General features: G+C 40.5%; 1 protein-coding gene across 1 annotated transcript in view; it reads right to left on the bottom strand.

Annotated features, from left to right (window-relative positions):
• Positions 1-14,945, bottom strand: part of CERS6 (ceramide synthase 6) — a gene marked incomplete at its 3' end in the record, with an annotated part of 87,568 nt that overhangs the window by 41,352 nt on the left and 31,271 nt on the right. Inside the window, exons 2-3 of the mRNA XM_084209352.1 lie at positions 13,441-13,546; positions 11,089-11,219 (exon numbers count right to left, since the gene is read on the bottom strand). Of these exons, the coding sequence (XP_084065478.1) occupies positions 11,089-11,219; positions 13,441-13,546 (237 nt within the window). The remainder of the gene's footprint in view (positions 1-11,088; positions 11,220-13,440; positions 13,547-14,945) is intronic.

The raw sequence follows: 14,945 nt of genomic DNA, 5'->3' as shown, positions 1-14,945 counted from the left end.
CCTATCTTTTGGACCCATTACTCACTTATGAAAGAGCTACTGGAAGTCAAAGAAAATAAAATCATAACCTTGTGCAGTATAAATTCTTAGAGGAATTCCTCATTTGTTTTTTTTCCCAAGGGTTGGACTGACTACACACACATGCTTAATATAAACACCAGACAAGTAATAATCATAATGTTTATAGCAGGATGAGATTTAGCTACCTTAGTGTGAAGCAATGCTGCAATGTGAATCGTCTTTAATGACACATTTTACAGCACTTAAAACTTTCTCTCCGCTGGCAAAACTATTAGCTTCCAGTTAATTGGCACTGGAGTGCCTTCAAACATTACTGGAATGGTTACAAAACTGAAAATGTTCCTATGTTAGAGATTAATCCAAACCTTTGTCTTCAAAGCTACTTTTACAAGTATTTAGAAAGACAGTTGTGTCACACATAAATAACCCTCGGACAATTTGAGGAGAGTGTAAGAACATCAATGAGATTTAAAGTGCGACACTTCAGTTGAACAGAAGCTCTATTTTACACTGTAGTCTCACTGTAAATAGCTGAGTTTAGCTGGTGGGTATCAGGGATTTTCCAGTCTGCATGGACATTTGAAAAACTCTGATTGCAGAATTTCCTACAGCTACCACCCGTCAAAAAATAAAAAGAACCTTTCCCAATAAGAGGCAAATTAAGAAACACCAATATCCCCACTAACTCTCCACCCACCTCCCAAAGCACTGACACTGCTATAGATTTGTGCTAAAGCCATGGATTACCCTGGAGGAGAGTTTCTGGAGCTTCAGAAAACCCTCAGAGCCAAGAGCCACAGGGTATTATTGGTGCCTGCTGAAAGCAGTCAACTTGCTTCAACTGTTCAACGTCTACAGAAGTGATAGATACACACAAGGATATGATATGTTCTTCTTTCTGAGTCTGCCAGGCAAGTGGCAGTCTAACTTCTTTAAGAAGTTAGTCTGCCACTAACTTCTTTAAGAAAAAAAAAGTATTGATAGAAAAAAAAAAGCTCATTCCTGTTGAACAGCAAACACAAAAGCTATTCTACAAACTTCTGGCTTGGTCAAACTCCAATAAACAAAAATTTGAAACAAAGCAAAGTTGGAATTAGCCCCTGGCATGTTTATCACCATTAACCAGCTAACTCTGGTGGTAGTAGATCAACAAAGGACTTTCACTGCTCTGTAGCTGGCAGATTTTAAAGGGCTTTAAAGGACTCTCTCTTTTTCTGCAGACTTTAAAGGGCGATTCTCCCCGCTCAATATCCCAAAAGGAATCTCAGTCTCATACAACAAAGTCCAAGGAGTCCAAGCAGATATAAAAAATGTTAATTAAAAATAATACATGGGTAAATAAATGAATGAATAAAATCTTCTGGTCACTTTTGGCATGGCATTGCTGTTGAGTCAGCCTGGACCATGCAAACGGTAAATAGCTCCTGCACTGTGGTTAAGCAGGTGCTATATGAGGAAGAAGGCAGTTATGCACAACTCCCTAAGATGTACAAAATAGCAGGTACGATAAACTGAGAACACTGTATTGCTCTCCTCTTACATTTTCTGGATTAACATTTGAGTGTCATCTGATTTTCCTCTTGGTTGCAGTTTGAATCAGTTATTTAATATTAAGTATTAAAGTGCCACTTGAGACCAGTCCTATCCTAAATCTGTATGCTCAAAATGCAGCTCTGAAAGTCTTAAGAGCAAAATTTAGTAGTGTAGAAAAGAGGAAAGGAAACACAGTACTAAATTTTAAAGTGATGCAGTTTTATAAATAATAAAGTGTGTTTTTATAATTAGGCCAGAAAATATGTATAATACAAAAGCTGTTTTGATAACTCATTCTAGGTTACATAGTTTCTGTTCAATGATTATGCAACTGTTCTCTTCTGAGTACTTTAAGGGCTACATAAAATAAAAATAAGACCTCAGAGATCTATGACCCTAGCCAAATCCTGCCCTACAAAGAGATATTGTCTGGAAAGCTCATGGGAAGCACACACAGAAAAACCAGAGGTCGCTGCCATTCACCATCCCCTGTGGTCTGACCAGCAGACCTGTTTTCTCATCAGTGACGCTCAATGCAAACAGCTGATGAGTCTTGGAGAGAGAAACCAACTCCAAAACCTTTCTAACATGGATCTCTACTCTCCATTCTCACAACGATCTCCCAAGTCACCTGTTTGCAGACACAACAGCTGCTCACCGTCCCACAGCTTTACAGCTCTAGAGGAATGAAAACTTGAATCTTCCAGACTGCATTTGAATTTCCCCTAGCAATGCTGTGCTAGCCCTGATGGCCAATACTCGTATGCAGAAGGCACCTTTGTGTCAGGTAACCACCTCCTCTGACCAACTTGCACCACCTGTTTTCTTTAGTCCCCATGCTGAAGGTTACTGTCCTGTAGCATTAAGTGCCCCAGAGTGGTTTCTAGCCTGCTGAAGCAGGACCTTAGGAGTATGATCTGTGTGGAGGCAGGCTGGGGGTCAGTGCTGTGTCCCCATTTCCCGGAGGAAGCTGCTGGCTGTGCTCGATCCACGCAACACATCCCAAGGCTGTGCACAGCAGCCACGCAGCCTTGGTGACACGGGTGCAGGAGACCAGCCTGCCAGGGAGGGCCTGCTTTGCCTCACATTCTGTACTTCCATTGCAGAAGATAAACCTCCCCAACTCCCAAGTGGGAGGTGCAGGGCTATTATAGCTAAGATTGGAGGATAAGCAATGTTTTTAACAGCATATTCAAACCTCATCTTGTCAATTTTGTTTTCCCTTTTTACATTCCAAAGAAGTATATTTACTTTGTCATTTATGCTCCTTCCCTTTCCATGTCTCCCATTCATTGCTTGTTGGATCATTGAAAGCTTCAGAAAAACCTCTACGAGTTGCTCATTACAGTGAAGGCTTTTTTTGGTCCATTTTTCTTTTTTAAAGATTTCTTTTCCCTCAGTATTCCAAGCACTGTACAAAGAAAGAGGGACAGGAAATTTTTGTACTATTTTTCTTGCAAAAGTGCTCTTATCAGAGCAGATAAAGAAGATAGAAACCAAATTTACCAGGAAGCACCATCTAACCAAACTATATTCATTAGTCTCAAAGCATTTAAATAACTAACCATAAGGGATAGCATTAAGAATTTCAAAGCACACTTTCTGCAGCACCTTATACCGAATATTTCCTGTCTGACAGTCACAATTTCAGGCGGTTTCAGAGCCTGATCTTAGAAGATTTACTCTGCCAGTAACTAGGACTACATGAGCTGATGCACTACTTGAACCCTCTGAAAAAATGAGTGAAGAATTTTAATCTCACATACCCTTTTTTTAATCTGCTAGCTTCTTGAACTTCAGGGAAGTGAAAAATAAACATGCCTGTGTGAGCAAGTCCTGGTCACCAGTCAATACAAGCAGAAGGGCCTGTCACACTGATAGTACCAGTAAAATGCAATGAGTTCATGGATTTACATACAATGCAAAACAGGAGCAAAGAGATGAAGTTACCAGAAAGGTCCCCAGTGCAGCCTGGGCTCTGTGTGCCTTCACAGCAGGTCTGTGGTGAGACACCAAAGCAGAAGACAGAAGCTGTATCAAACACTAGGTTACCAAATGCCTGTAGCTACATTACCTGCCATCATCAAAAAGATGAGCTAGCAAGTTTCTCATCTCCATCAGCATCACGAGCATGTTCTCACAGAGACCACCACCACTACGTAAATTCAGCTCCAGGCCACTGCAAGCCCCTTTCCACTGGCAGACAAGTTGCTAACACAGAGAGCAGTGTAGTTATTGGCCTAGTTATACGCAAGTGAAAAGTGCTAAACAATGTGAAAGCTAATTCTCCTCTTAACTCTGGGTCTCTGTGAAGAGGCACAGTCCATGGGTCGATAAAATGAAAGGCAATCAGATATGAAACAAAACATAAACACAAGGAAGAAGAGAGAAGTGAGGATTTGCAGTGTATAAAATAAAATTCATTCAGTGCAGTGTATAAAATAATTTCTTACTGCCACTTCCCTTTTCAGTGTTTCAAGGCACTTGTCTCCAGTGTTTGCCAACTTCATTTAAAGCTGAGGCTGACTGAGGGTGGCAGCTTGTCTCTGCCACAATGAAGAGCTAGACAGTTCAAGGTGCACAGAACACAAGAAGGCAGCAGCTACTGCAGTTTTTTCAGTTTTCCTTTAGTTGTCTTAAATTGTTCTGTTGTGACTGTAATTTTGGATTTGTGTTCACATTAACTAGAACTTAGGAAGGAATTATTTAATTTCCATAATATAAGATAATGGTGAGCCCATGCAACCCACAAGAGAATGGAAACCTAGTTAATTATAACCTTACTTAATGTACAATGATAATGTTAAGTGATGGTGTCTTTGCAGGATGAGCACATGAGTTAATTTAAATTTATTAATTGTGTTAAAAACTGTGTCACAGAAGGCAGTAAGGGCAGGGAATTCAGACTTTTAAGTAATTCAATTTGAGGGAAGAGGGAATTTCACAAGATGCAAAATAATAAGTGCTTAAAGCACTAAAGCCTTAAAACACAGTGAGCATATTATGAGGACATGGCACGGACATCTTTGCCTGTCTGCTCCAGCAAACTAGCAGGGAAAGAGGGCTGGCAACTCCTGACACGAAAGCAATGTTGTAACTTCCCCCTAGTGCCACGTTTGGGCACTGAGAAGTCCTGAGGCCCAGCCTAAAAAGACAGAATGGTGATCACAGACCAGATTCATTTGTGGGTATGGCAGACAAGGGGGAGAGGAATCATGAGGGATACTGCCAACCTTGCCCAAGGCTGGGGTCTGTTTCATATGAGCCCTGAGCTAACTGGAGCCTTCTGAGCAGCATAATATGGAGTTGCAAGAAGTCTACTTCCATCTTCCTCTTCTCCTGATGATTCCAGTTTTTAATGCGGCAGGACAGGAGCAGACTCAGATCCAGTATTTTACTATTCCAAATTTAAAAATGATAGGAAGAATGTGATAAAGGGTACACACAGAGTCACAGGCACAGCTATTCAGTAGGAAAGCATTCATTCACTCAGCCTGTGTTAATCTAAGCCCTTGTATTAGAGCTGGCAGAAGGAGGAGATCCGCTCAGAGGACCACATGGCACAACACGCCCTGCTCCACCACCATGTCCTCCCACCCTCTCCCATCAGGAGGGGCCAGGGGGCTGAAGCTGCTTCTTTCCCTGCTTCTCTCCTCCATCACACCAAACCCTGAGCTTTCACCATGGATGCAAGAACTGCCCATGCTTCCCTGGTTATCTTCTGTTACTTGCCTGCACACACACTCTCCACAACCACAAGAAACAGAACTCCAGCAAGCTCATGACCCACAGGAGGGCCCTGTGTTTGCATGCAGGGTAACCTCTAACCCCAGAGAGGATGGTGGGTCACCCTACAAAGCAGCTGTACAGCCAGCTTGGCAGGGCAGGGCAAATCAGAGGGCAAGGATGCAGAGCCCAAGGAGGTGGCCTTTACTGCTTATTTGATCTACAATGGTAGCCTGTGCTGCTGAACTACAGCTTGAGCCAGCCTGTGCAAGTATGCCTAATACAGATGTTCCAAAGGCAAAGCTGAAGGCATGAAGCCACAGCAAACCCCGCTGTAGCAGCTGGGCTTGATTGCCCAGAGTGTGCCTTTGGAAGTGTGAGTGCTGGCAAGCTGTGTAGGTACATGGAAGATGGTTAATATAGATTTATCAGAGAACAAGTGGTAGCGAAGAATTAAAATTGCTGACATGGCTGCACTGTGTTCTCACAACTTTAAAATTAGGACAACTTGCCAGCCATTCACTTCTTTGTGTGTCCAGGGACTCAAGCTACAAATTACTATGTACTATATAACTCAAGGCAACCAGTACTGTCTCAGCCTCTTTCTCTTGGAGCAGGAGGCCATCAGTGAACCAGGGCTGAAGGATCATACAAAAACATACATTCACACAAAATAAAAGGCTCCATCTATACTTTTCCACACTGACTTCATATACAGCTTAGAGAGTAGCAGACAAATGAATCAGTAACATGCAGAACTCTTGAGTGCTACTCTTGTGGAGCAGCATCTTAATCTGATGTAAAACAGATCAGGAATTCTGTCTTGGTTTTTACATAGTCAAACATGACTCCAGGCCTTTTTGCATACCTCTAGCTTCCCTGACATGAGTCTCAGTATAATTGCCTCATTCCATTTTACTTTCTACAGAGGTCTTGCATTCAGGCACATCTCTCTTCAGTAATGTTACTATATATAATTCTTTTAAGAGAGTAATAGGTCTTTGAATGTGTTAACTCCAGAGTCTAAATGTAACTCTTCCAGTATTTTGTAAAATGGCAATATTTTACATGCTTAGTACAGACAAAAATTACCAGATCATCTTTGTTACTCTGCACTTCAATTACCACTTACTAGCAATTAAGAGTCTCCTTTCTCAACTCCCCTATCACCTGAAGCCATAATAAACACCTCTTGCACTCAGCAAAGTCAAATTTTCGCTGTTCTGGAACAATTTCACAGACTCCATCTCCCTTCACACTTCATTGAACACCATGTCCTTCATCCACAAGCTGCCTCACAAATCTGACTCTGCCAACACCTGAGCCTACTTGCCCCTCATGTCATAATCCACTTTTCAACACAATACCAAATATCTGATTGCCCAAGTAACAGCAATTCCCATTCCATGGAAAACAGCAAAGGAAAACAAGGGAGATAGCGCAGTTCTGTGGCCACTGAAGAGCAGCTGCCACACTCGCTGCAGAGCGTGTTGTGTGTCATCACAGACTCATCCCCTCTTTGCTTTTCTAGTTATGAAACACTGGTTAGTCCTTCATTCCACCTAGCACTGGAGCAGTTGTCAAATCAGAATTACATGGACCCAAGTATCATCTACCACAAATCTTTGCTCAGATCAGAAGTGTGTTAGAAGCTGGCTTAGGAGAGCCTGATGCTATTAAACACTCAGAGCTAAAAGCCTATTTATTTTCTAATGCTTTACTGCTCAACACAAAGCACAGACTGATGAATTCTTTCACACATTCTGTTATCATGTGCATCAGCACAGTCCAGAATTTCAACAACCAAACAGCTGTCTTCATTTCTTTCCCTTGCACAGTTATTTTTCCAGTACAACTTGGTAGGAGAGAATTGCTCTGCTAGTTGAGAAAAGCAGTATGCCCAAGAAGTTGCAAACTGCCCACAGAATTTTCACACAAATGTGTGTAACAAGCAAAAAAAAAAAACCCAGTTGTTATTCCTCTACATCTCTACACATACATGTGCACACACAGACACAGACACACATATATACAGGCATAGACAGATAAAATCTTCCTCCAAAGCAACGTGCATAAACAAAATTTCAATTCCTTAGGAAAAAGAATGCCTAGCTAGGATATGAGACAGAGGCTCTTCTCTCCCCTACATCAAAACTAAAAGACATCCTACTTACAGACAATTTAGTATCCAATCTTCTTCTAGAGAATTAAGGGGAGGAAAAAAATAGATCTTTGGCTCTTCAGTCTGCACATTTCCATGTTTTCACACGCAGAATGTTGCATAAACTCAAAACATCTCTCTTGGCCATATGTTTCTTCCAGACACTCCTTAGAAACCACATAAATATGTCTAATAAACAGCTTGCTTAAATGTACATAGCTGTAGGACAGGCAAGTCATTGACCTGATGACATTCCAAAATCCCACGCTAGTAACTTATGGCATTGCAGGTTCTCTCCCTTTGCACCAAACAAGGGGAGAGGACAGCATGCTCTCTCTCTATGCTACTAAGTCTTTGAGAAAACCAGGCATGCCTACAAACTGGTAGTATGAGCAGAAACAACTCACTGAAACTGAGAATACACTGGAAGTGGTTTGGGAGTCACTACTGCATTGGCTTTCTGACACATCAAACATTGACAAAGACATTATTGGATCCTGTATTCTGTGTGGCAATAAGCAAAGCAATATTCCTGATGTTAGGCTGTGCCATAGGGACAGAGAGAAAAGAATAATAAAAACCCAACAGAAACACATGGAAATAGAAAAGCCCATTTTGCACAATAAGTTAACCACTTTTTTTCCTCCTTTATGCATCTTGCATCTTTCAAGTTGAAGAAAAGAGTGCAAATGGTCTAAATTCACAAAATAGAAAGAAAAGCTACAGACAGGCTATCCCCTGCAGCTAATATAGTAGGCTAGGTGCCTGAGCTTTGCAATCTGAGGTTATACTAGCTGGATACCTTTCCTAGTGACTACAAACTGTCACTTGAACTCCAGGTTTCATGCCAGTATCACCAAATCCTTGGGGTACGAGGACTGACTTGCTAGTAAAATAATACTCAGTGCTGCATTTATTACTTTCTGACTGGATCATTTATCACCACCTGGTGATTATATACATTAATCACCACCTAGTGAAATTATCTATTTCATATTTCATACAAATACTTATCACCATAACATATGAAAGCTTAAGCAGGTATGTAACACCACTAGGTTCTCACCATTAGGATCTCTGTGGTTCCAATAATCAAATTACACCTTCTCTTTCAGATTGACAGACAAAAGTCTATGGCATGAATACTGGTTAAGGTTCCTGAAAAAGTAATTTATTTTCACTATAATGCTGTGACACAAGCAGTATCTATAAACAGGAGATTTTATTACTGTGTTTTTCTTCAGATAAACATCATCTGCCCATGGCCTGAATATCTGACAAAGACTGGCAGCAAAGGAATTATTCCATCTGGGAAAAAACCCAACAAAATGAACAAAAAATACCCACCACAAAACAAAAACAAAAAACCCCTAATGAAACAAACCTACAAACAAACCACAAAACACAACACAACAAAAAAACAAACCCACAGAACAAAACAACAAAAACCCCACAAAAACAAAGAAACAAACACAAAACAAAAAACCCCACCAAACACCCCTTTCCCCGGAAGAAGCAGTGAGCAGTGTAGGTTTTGGGGTTTCTCTGCACTCTGATCATGACCAGAACTGTAATTGCTTGAAAAGAAGGGAAGGGTTAGAGAAAGTGAGAAATCTGTGACAATAAGAACCTAGTAATGAAATTACTGGCACAGTGTGTTTGGGGCTGGATCTTTGGCATCATTCATCTCAGGCAAGTGTGTTTATCATTAAATTTCACTCTCAGCTTTTGTCACATTGAAGCTACTCTACCTTAGATAGTGCCCACGCTGTTCATTTGCAAGAAAGATAAGGCAGTCAAAAATGGCCTACAGCTCTTCTGGCACAGCTCCTCTTCCCTTTCATCATGGAAAAGCCACTCTGGGCCCAAGGAACACTTTGTCTAGCAGTAAATTAAATCATCTCCAAGTAAAAAGAGTTGGCGTTCTTTTTAGGCAGGTCCACGTTTGCTGTGGGTTCTTTCACTTCTCTTCCCATGCCACAGTCAATCAGTGCTGCTCCCAGCAAAACTGAAGCCTTCTCTGGAGGGGCAACAGCAGCTCAGCAGTATGAAGGTGTAGACAGAGATCACTGTCATTCTGCTTGCTCTGTTCTTGCTCTTTGTTCTGTCGAAACTCTCCACTGGCACCCGAATTACTGAAGACTTGAGTGCTCCCCTTCCCATGACTGCCATGGGAACATGTACTTCAGGTAGCTCAGAGCTTCAAAGCACCTGTCACACACAGTCACTACATCTCTGAAAAGCCACCCCAACAGCTATGAAAAACTAACTCAATGGCTATGAAAAGGCTGCAGACACCATACCAAAGGATTTCTTTGGTCAAAATTTCCTGCAGTACCTCACTTAGTGCTCTGATGGAGATTTAACGAAACAACACTTTAATGCCCACACTGAAGGGATGGGTTCCCTGGGTTCCCAGTAGTAGTCTGACTACACGCCAACAACTTTGTCCAAGATGTGTCAGGTCAGCTGGTGGCCCACAGTCCATCACTGGAAATGCTGCCAGGGCAAGGCACACACAGTTGGCTGGATAACACCATATTCCCACAGCACTAGGCACACATAGAAATGGAGAGGCAGCTCCCACTGCACCTCTTGCAAACCATGAACAGAACCTGAAGTATAGACCTATTATGTATGTCATCTTGTCTCTTTTTGATCAAGTTTTATCATTACTATTAAATATACATATTGCAGAAATGCCAATTGCTCCCTCTAAACAAAGCTGGCACTACATTCTGTCAGCACTTCACTACAGCTTGACCTTACCTTCCAGTCTGCATTCATAGCTGTCATTTGTGTCCTATTTTGATAATGCATGCCACAAATTCAGCACCCATTACTATCCTAACCATGCCAGTATTTCATGGTATGCCTAAATTTTTCTATCTGTAGGTTCACCCAAATGCCCTGGCACCAGCTCAAGAGAGTGAGGTTTTTGAGCTGAGTTACAGAGGAAGCAAAATATGCCACTCAAATATGCTAGCTCTAAGGTTAATAAAGCAATAATTTTTCTCAAGACTCCACAGCCGACAAATTAACAACTACCACCCTTGCAGAAAAAAAGGTAGTTCTTCACTGACCTCAAAAATTAGTAACTCTCAGGCCAGCAGCTGCTGGCAACAAAATGACCAAGTCTATACATAATCTCATCATGCCTTGATTTATTAAACATTAAGGAAGGAGGATTTTAGCTGTAAATACCAAAGAACAGACTTAAACATTCTGACACTTAAGTTTTTCTGTTTAATAAAGGGCAATCATCTTCAGACAATCTATCTTTTTTTATATGTAACAACCCAGCTGCCTACTATCTTTACTCCTCCATCTCAGATGTCCATCAGCTTGTATGGCTAAATGTAGTGCTGTAAGGACAGCACACTAACACCAGGTGATTTGGTGTTAGCTGGTGCCCTGATAGTATAGGATCACAACAACGTGATTTCTGCAAGCTTTTGACCACTGAAAATAACCGCAAAGTAGAATCTGACTCCTTCAGGAAAATAAAGATTATTTTTCTCATTAGTTATATTCTACCAATTTGTATAATTTTCTACTTTTCTACAAAAGCACCTGTGAAAAACAAAGGGGGAAACTGATGAGAATACAGGCTCAACAAGATTCAAGAAGAGAACATGCATCCTTACATGCTCTCACAGAACTTCCTAAGGGTGCTGGGCTTTTCCTGGTTGCGCCTTTGTCGAAACCAACGTTGAATGCTGCGTACGTCCCAGTCCAGCTGCTTGGAGAGCCCTTCCAGCCTCTTCTCATCTGGATGCTACAAAACAGAGAAGCACAAAAATTATTTTCTAGCTCAACTGCATTAACACTTTAAATTCAGAACCACTGAAATTGACTCTTGCCTTCTTACCAAGGCTGTCAGACACACGGATACACAGAGATACGTTCACAGAAATCTCTACTGGCAGATGCCCGTCAGAATACATTTACAATGAAAACTAATCTAGAAGGACAGATGCTGTAACATGACATGCAGGTCCATTACTGATAAAAAATTTTAAAGGGACAATGAGACTGAAACTTGCTTGAAATTTGGAAGTGAAGTTTAGCAGCCATAAAATGCCATGCATTTCTGGAGCAGGGGCCCTTACAAACACCACACTGCCTGCCAGACACTAATACCTGTTCCACTCTCCTACATCAGGATCTTTGTCCTATGGATTGTTGCACTAGGGAAGATGGTTTGGCTGACACACAAAGAAGATAAATCCCATGCTTCTGGCATGATAATGTTAAAAAATGAGGTCGCTAAACAAAGTGACAACTTCAAAAGGAAAATCACCTTGACAACAGGGAGACATTTTCTGGAATTGTTTTCTGTAAGACTAAATACACACAAATATTCTCCAAAGCAGAATGTGGAAGTCTCACACCATTAGCGTGGGTGCAGACCAGTGTAGATGTAAGACAAAAGAAAATGAATCTGTCTTTAATCTGAACAGCAGTACAGGACGAATCTCCAATTATACAGCAATTCTACACGTACAGTGAAGCATATCTATCACTTTTGTATTTTCCCTGATCACATAGTTTTTAAAATAAACAGAAAAATGCACAATCTGTTTTCTGGAACTTCAGCTTTATTTCTGCAAACCAGTTATGTATATTGAATGAAGTACAAGACCTGTTACAACAAAGAGCATTAAATTTTTAATTGTTGCAAGACACAAACCAGCAAAACTTCTGTTAGGCTGAAGTTTTGTCTATCAGCCTCCAAGAAAACACAGGAAAGAGAGGGAAATTAAAGGATGAGACAAGAGAAGGTTCAAGTATTTGCCATCCATCTCAATAAAGTTTTTTAGTTAACCAAAGTATCTACTAGTTTTTCAATAGAAGGTTAAAAAAATCAATTTCTGTAACCTTAGAAAAATGAAATGTTTGATGCAGCTCTTGGAAGTTTGACTGCTGTATAGGATTCAAAAAAGGCAGGTAGCTAAAAGACAGCAGCTACAAGATTCTTGCAGGAAAACAGATACTTTTCTTTGGAGCTCTTCACACTCACAGGTATTTCAGGCTCTGTGTCAGACTACCAGATTTTATGACAAAATATTAAAAACAAACAAATAAACAACCCCACAGCTAACAAAACCTAACCATTCTTCCTTCAGCTGAGTCTGTGTGAGAGTATATCCTGCAGCTTTCAGAAACAAGGCACTTGCAATTCCCTCCCTGAAAACAGGACAAAAGTCACAGCAAGTGCCATGGTCAACTCTGGATAGTGCAGGACACACAAGCAAGAAGATCCATAGCCTATTTCACTGTCTGTGACACTGAGCCCAGTTTTGACCTTTATGACTTTAATACTCTCTGAAGTTTACCCTGGTGCCCAGCTGTAGTCTGGAGCCAAGGTGGGAATAGAAAGCTCCTGCAGAAAAATTTGGGATGCTTGAAAAGCATGGACAGAACAACAAACAGGTTGAGATGTCATATGGTGAGAGATGTAGAGACAGATATGTAGGTTGTGGGGGGAAAATCTTGTACAAGAAAGATATGCAAGCTGTAAAGAGAACATTTTTCAGTCAGCTTCTCCCACTTTTGTATGTTGTACTCCCTTAGCTGGAACACCAGCAAGACAGGGCTTTCCCTAGAAGGAGTAGCTTTGAAGTTTCATGGAAAACTCAGCATCAATATTACTGGCTTATAATGAGCCCTTTTTTTTCTAAAAATCCCAACAATTTTGCAAAAATTGATACAAAATAGATAAGGAGCAAAAACAAATAAGAAGCAAAAAAAAAGTAGGTGGCCATATGGCATCTACAAAGTGTTTCTGCGACAATTTTTAATTGAAAACTTGCAGGAGACATCACAAAGGGATACACAACTGCTCAAGCTGGCATATTAATGACATCCCCAATATCTGAATTTCTGATTTGAGGTGCAAAATGCAGCGCTGCATTTATCTGTTAGCTTTGCTTTGTTCAGACATAGCTTACAGTGCCCCATCCCACTTCACAAGGTAAATATTTTAGTCACACTACCTTTGTAATAGCTGTGAAAACCTTCTCCAGGATAGCATTAGGTTGAGCTTTCTGTGGTCCATTGGCTTGGACTTTAAGGCCTAAGGCACATGGTTTAGCAATGAACCTGTGAGAAACAGAAAAATGAGAGAAGAAAACATTCAGTTATTTACTTCTTTACTGTTACCAATCAATGGCATGTGGTAAATGGGCAAACATTATAACCCTGCCAACAAAAACAATACTTAGGTTTTACAGCTCAAAAGCAAGCTCATATAGGCAATTACATCACAAAGTAAGGAACACCACTTGGAAGGATGAAAGGAACTCCTGGAACACATGAAACAGAGGATTTTCTTTCATGTTGTGAAGAAAGAGATTAGAACAAAAGCATGAGAGGAATGCCTCCTAGAGAAGCACCAACTAAAGAGAAGGGCACGGCAGCTTGAGAAGCATACATTATTATCCTCCAAACACAGCCTTTCAAAAAATCAGTTTCCAAAGTAGCTACTGCCTCAGGACTCCTTTGGCACAATGGAATTTCTGAATCCTGAAAGGCAGCAAGCACTTAAGCTGCCCAGTTAATACAATTAACAGTTAATACAGTAAATACAATTTTCAAAAAGCATAAAATGTACATGGTACAGAGACACAAGTAATACTCTTCAGCTGAAAAATGAGGTTGTCCAAAATCCTAACACCAATCCATAAGTTTTCTGAGACATTTTAGAGTTTAATAGCATAGCTTACATTATATATAGTCAAAGCTGGGTTTGCTTAAATTATATTCTTAAAATTACATGTGATGTTACAGCCTAGGTAAATCCAGGACAAAGCACAGACCCAGTAGGTTTTGGGGTTTTTTTAAACCTTAAAATTGTCATATAGATGTTATATCCATTACCTAAAACAAAACACATTTTCTAAACACAAACATGAGCTTTTCTGCCTTTGTTGCTTATGTCTGTCACACGCATGGGAGGAATGGGCACGTGACTTAAAGCAGAGCTTGTCCACAGCACACAGCTGCAAGACCCAGGATTATCTTGGCCAGCTATGTCAGTAATGAAGAGACAGGGAAAGCTACAAAAAACCTACAAAGGTCCCACCAGGACACTCAAGAAAGAGCAGTTTTAACTGAAACATTTTATACACCTGCAATACTGAGCAGGTTTGCATGAGCCAAGCTTTGTCCATGGGACTGCTTTTGGTAGAACTTGTAAAATGTGAGATTTTGGTCTTTTTACAGAAAAATTCAACCAAATCAAGATATACCTTAGAGTATAAAAAATGTTTTTCAAGGCTACAGTAGCAGAGTTCAAAGTTTTTTAAAGTACAGTTCATTTAAAATAGGGTCCCAAATTTCACAGGTGTCATAAAAAGCTTCATTAACATTATACTCTTCCGTAATAATTTAAATTTATTCACAAATAGAAAAACAGAATAAATGTTTGATACATGTACAAACTGTTTTGCCAAATGCTGCACTTCTTAAAAGCACTGTTCATTTTTTCCATTTCTGCTAA

This window comes from Fringilla coelebs (assembly GCF_963513975.1).
Source record: "Fringilla coelebs genome assembly, chromosome: 7".
Taxonomy (NCBI): domain Eukaryota; kingdom Metazoa; phylum Chordata; class Aves; order Passeriformes; family Fringillidae; genus Fringilla; species Fringilla coelebs.
This window is presented reverse-complemented; position numbering and strand designations above follow the sequence as displayed.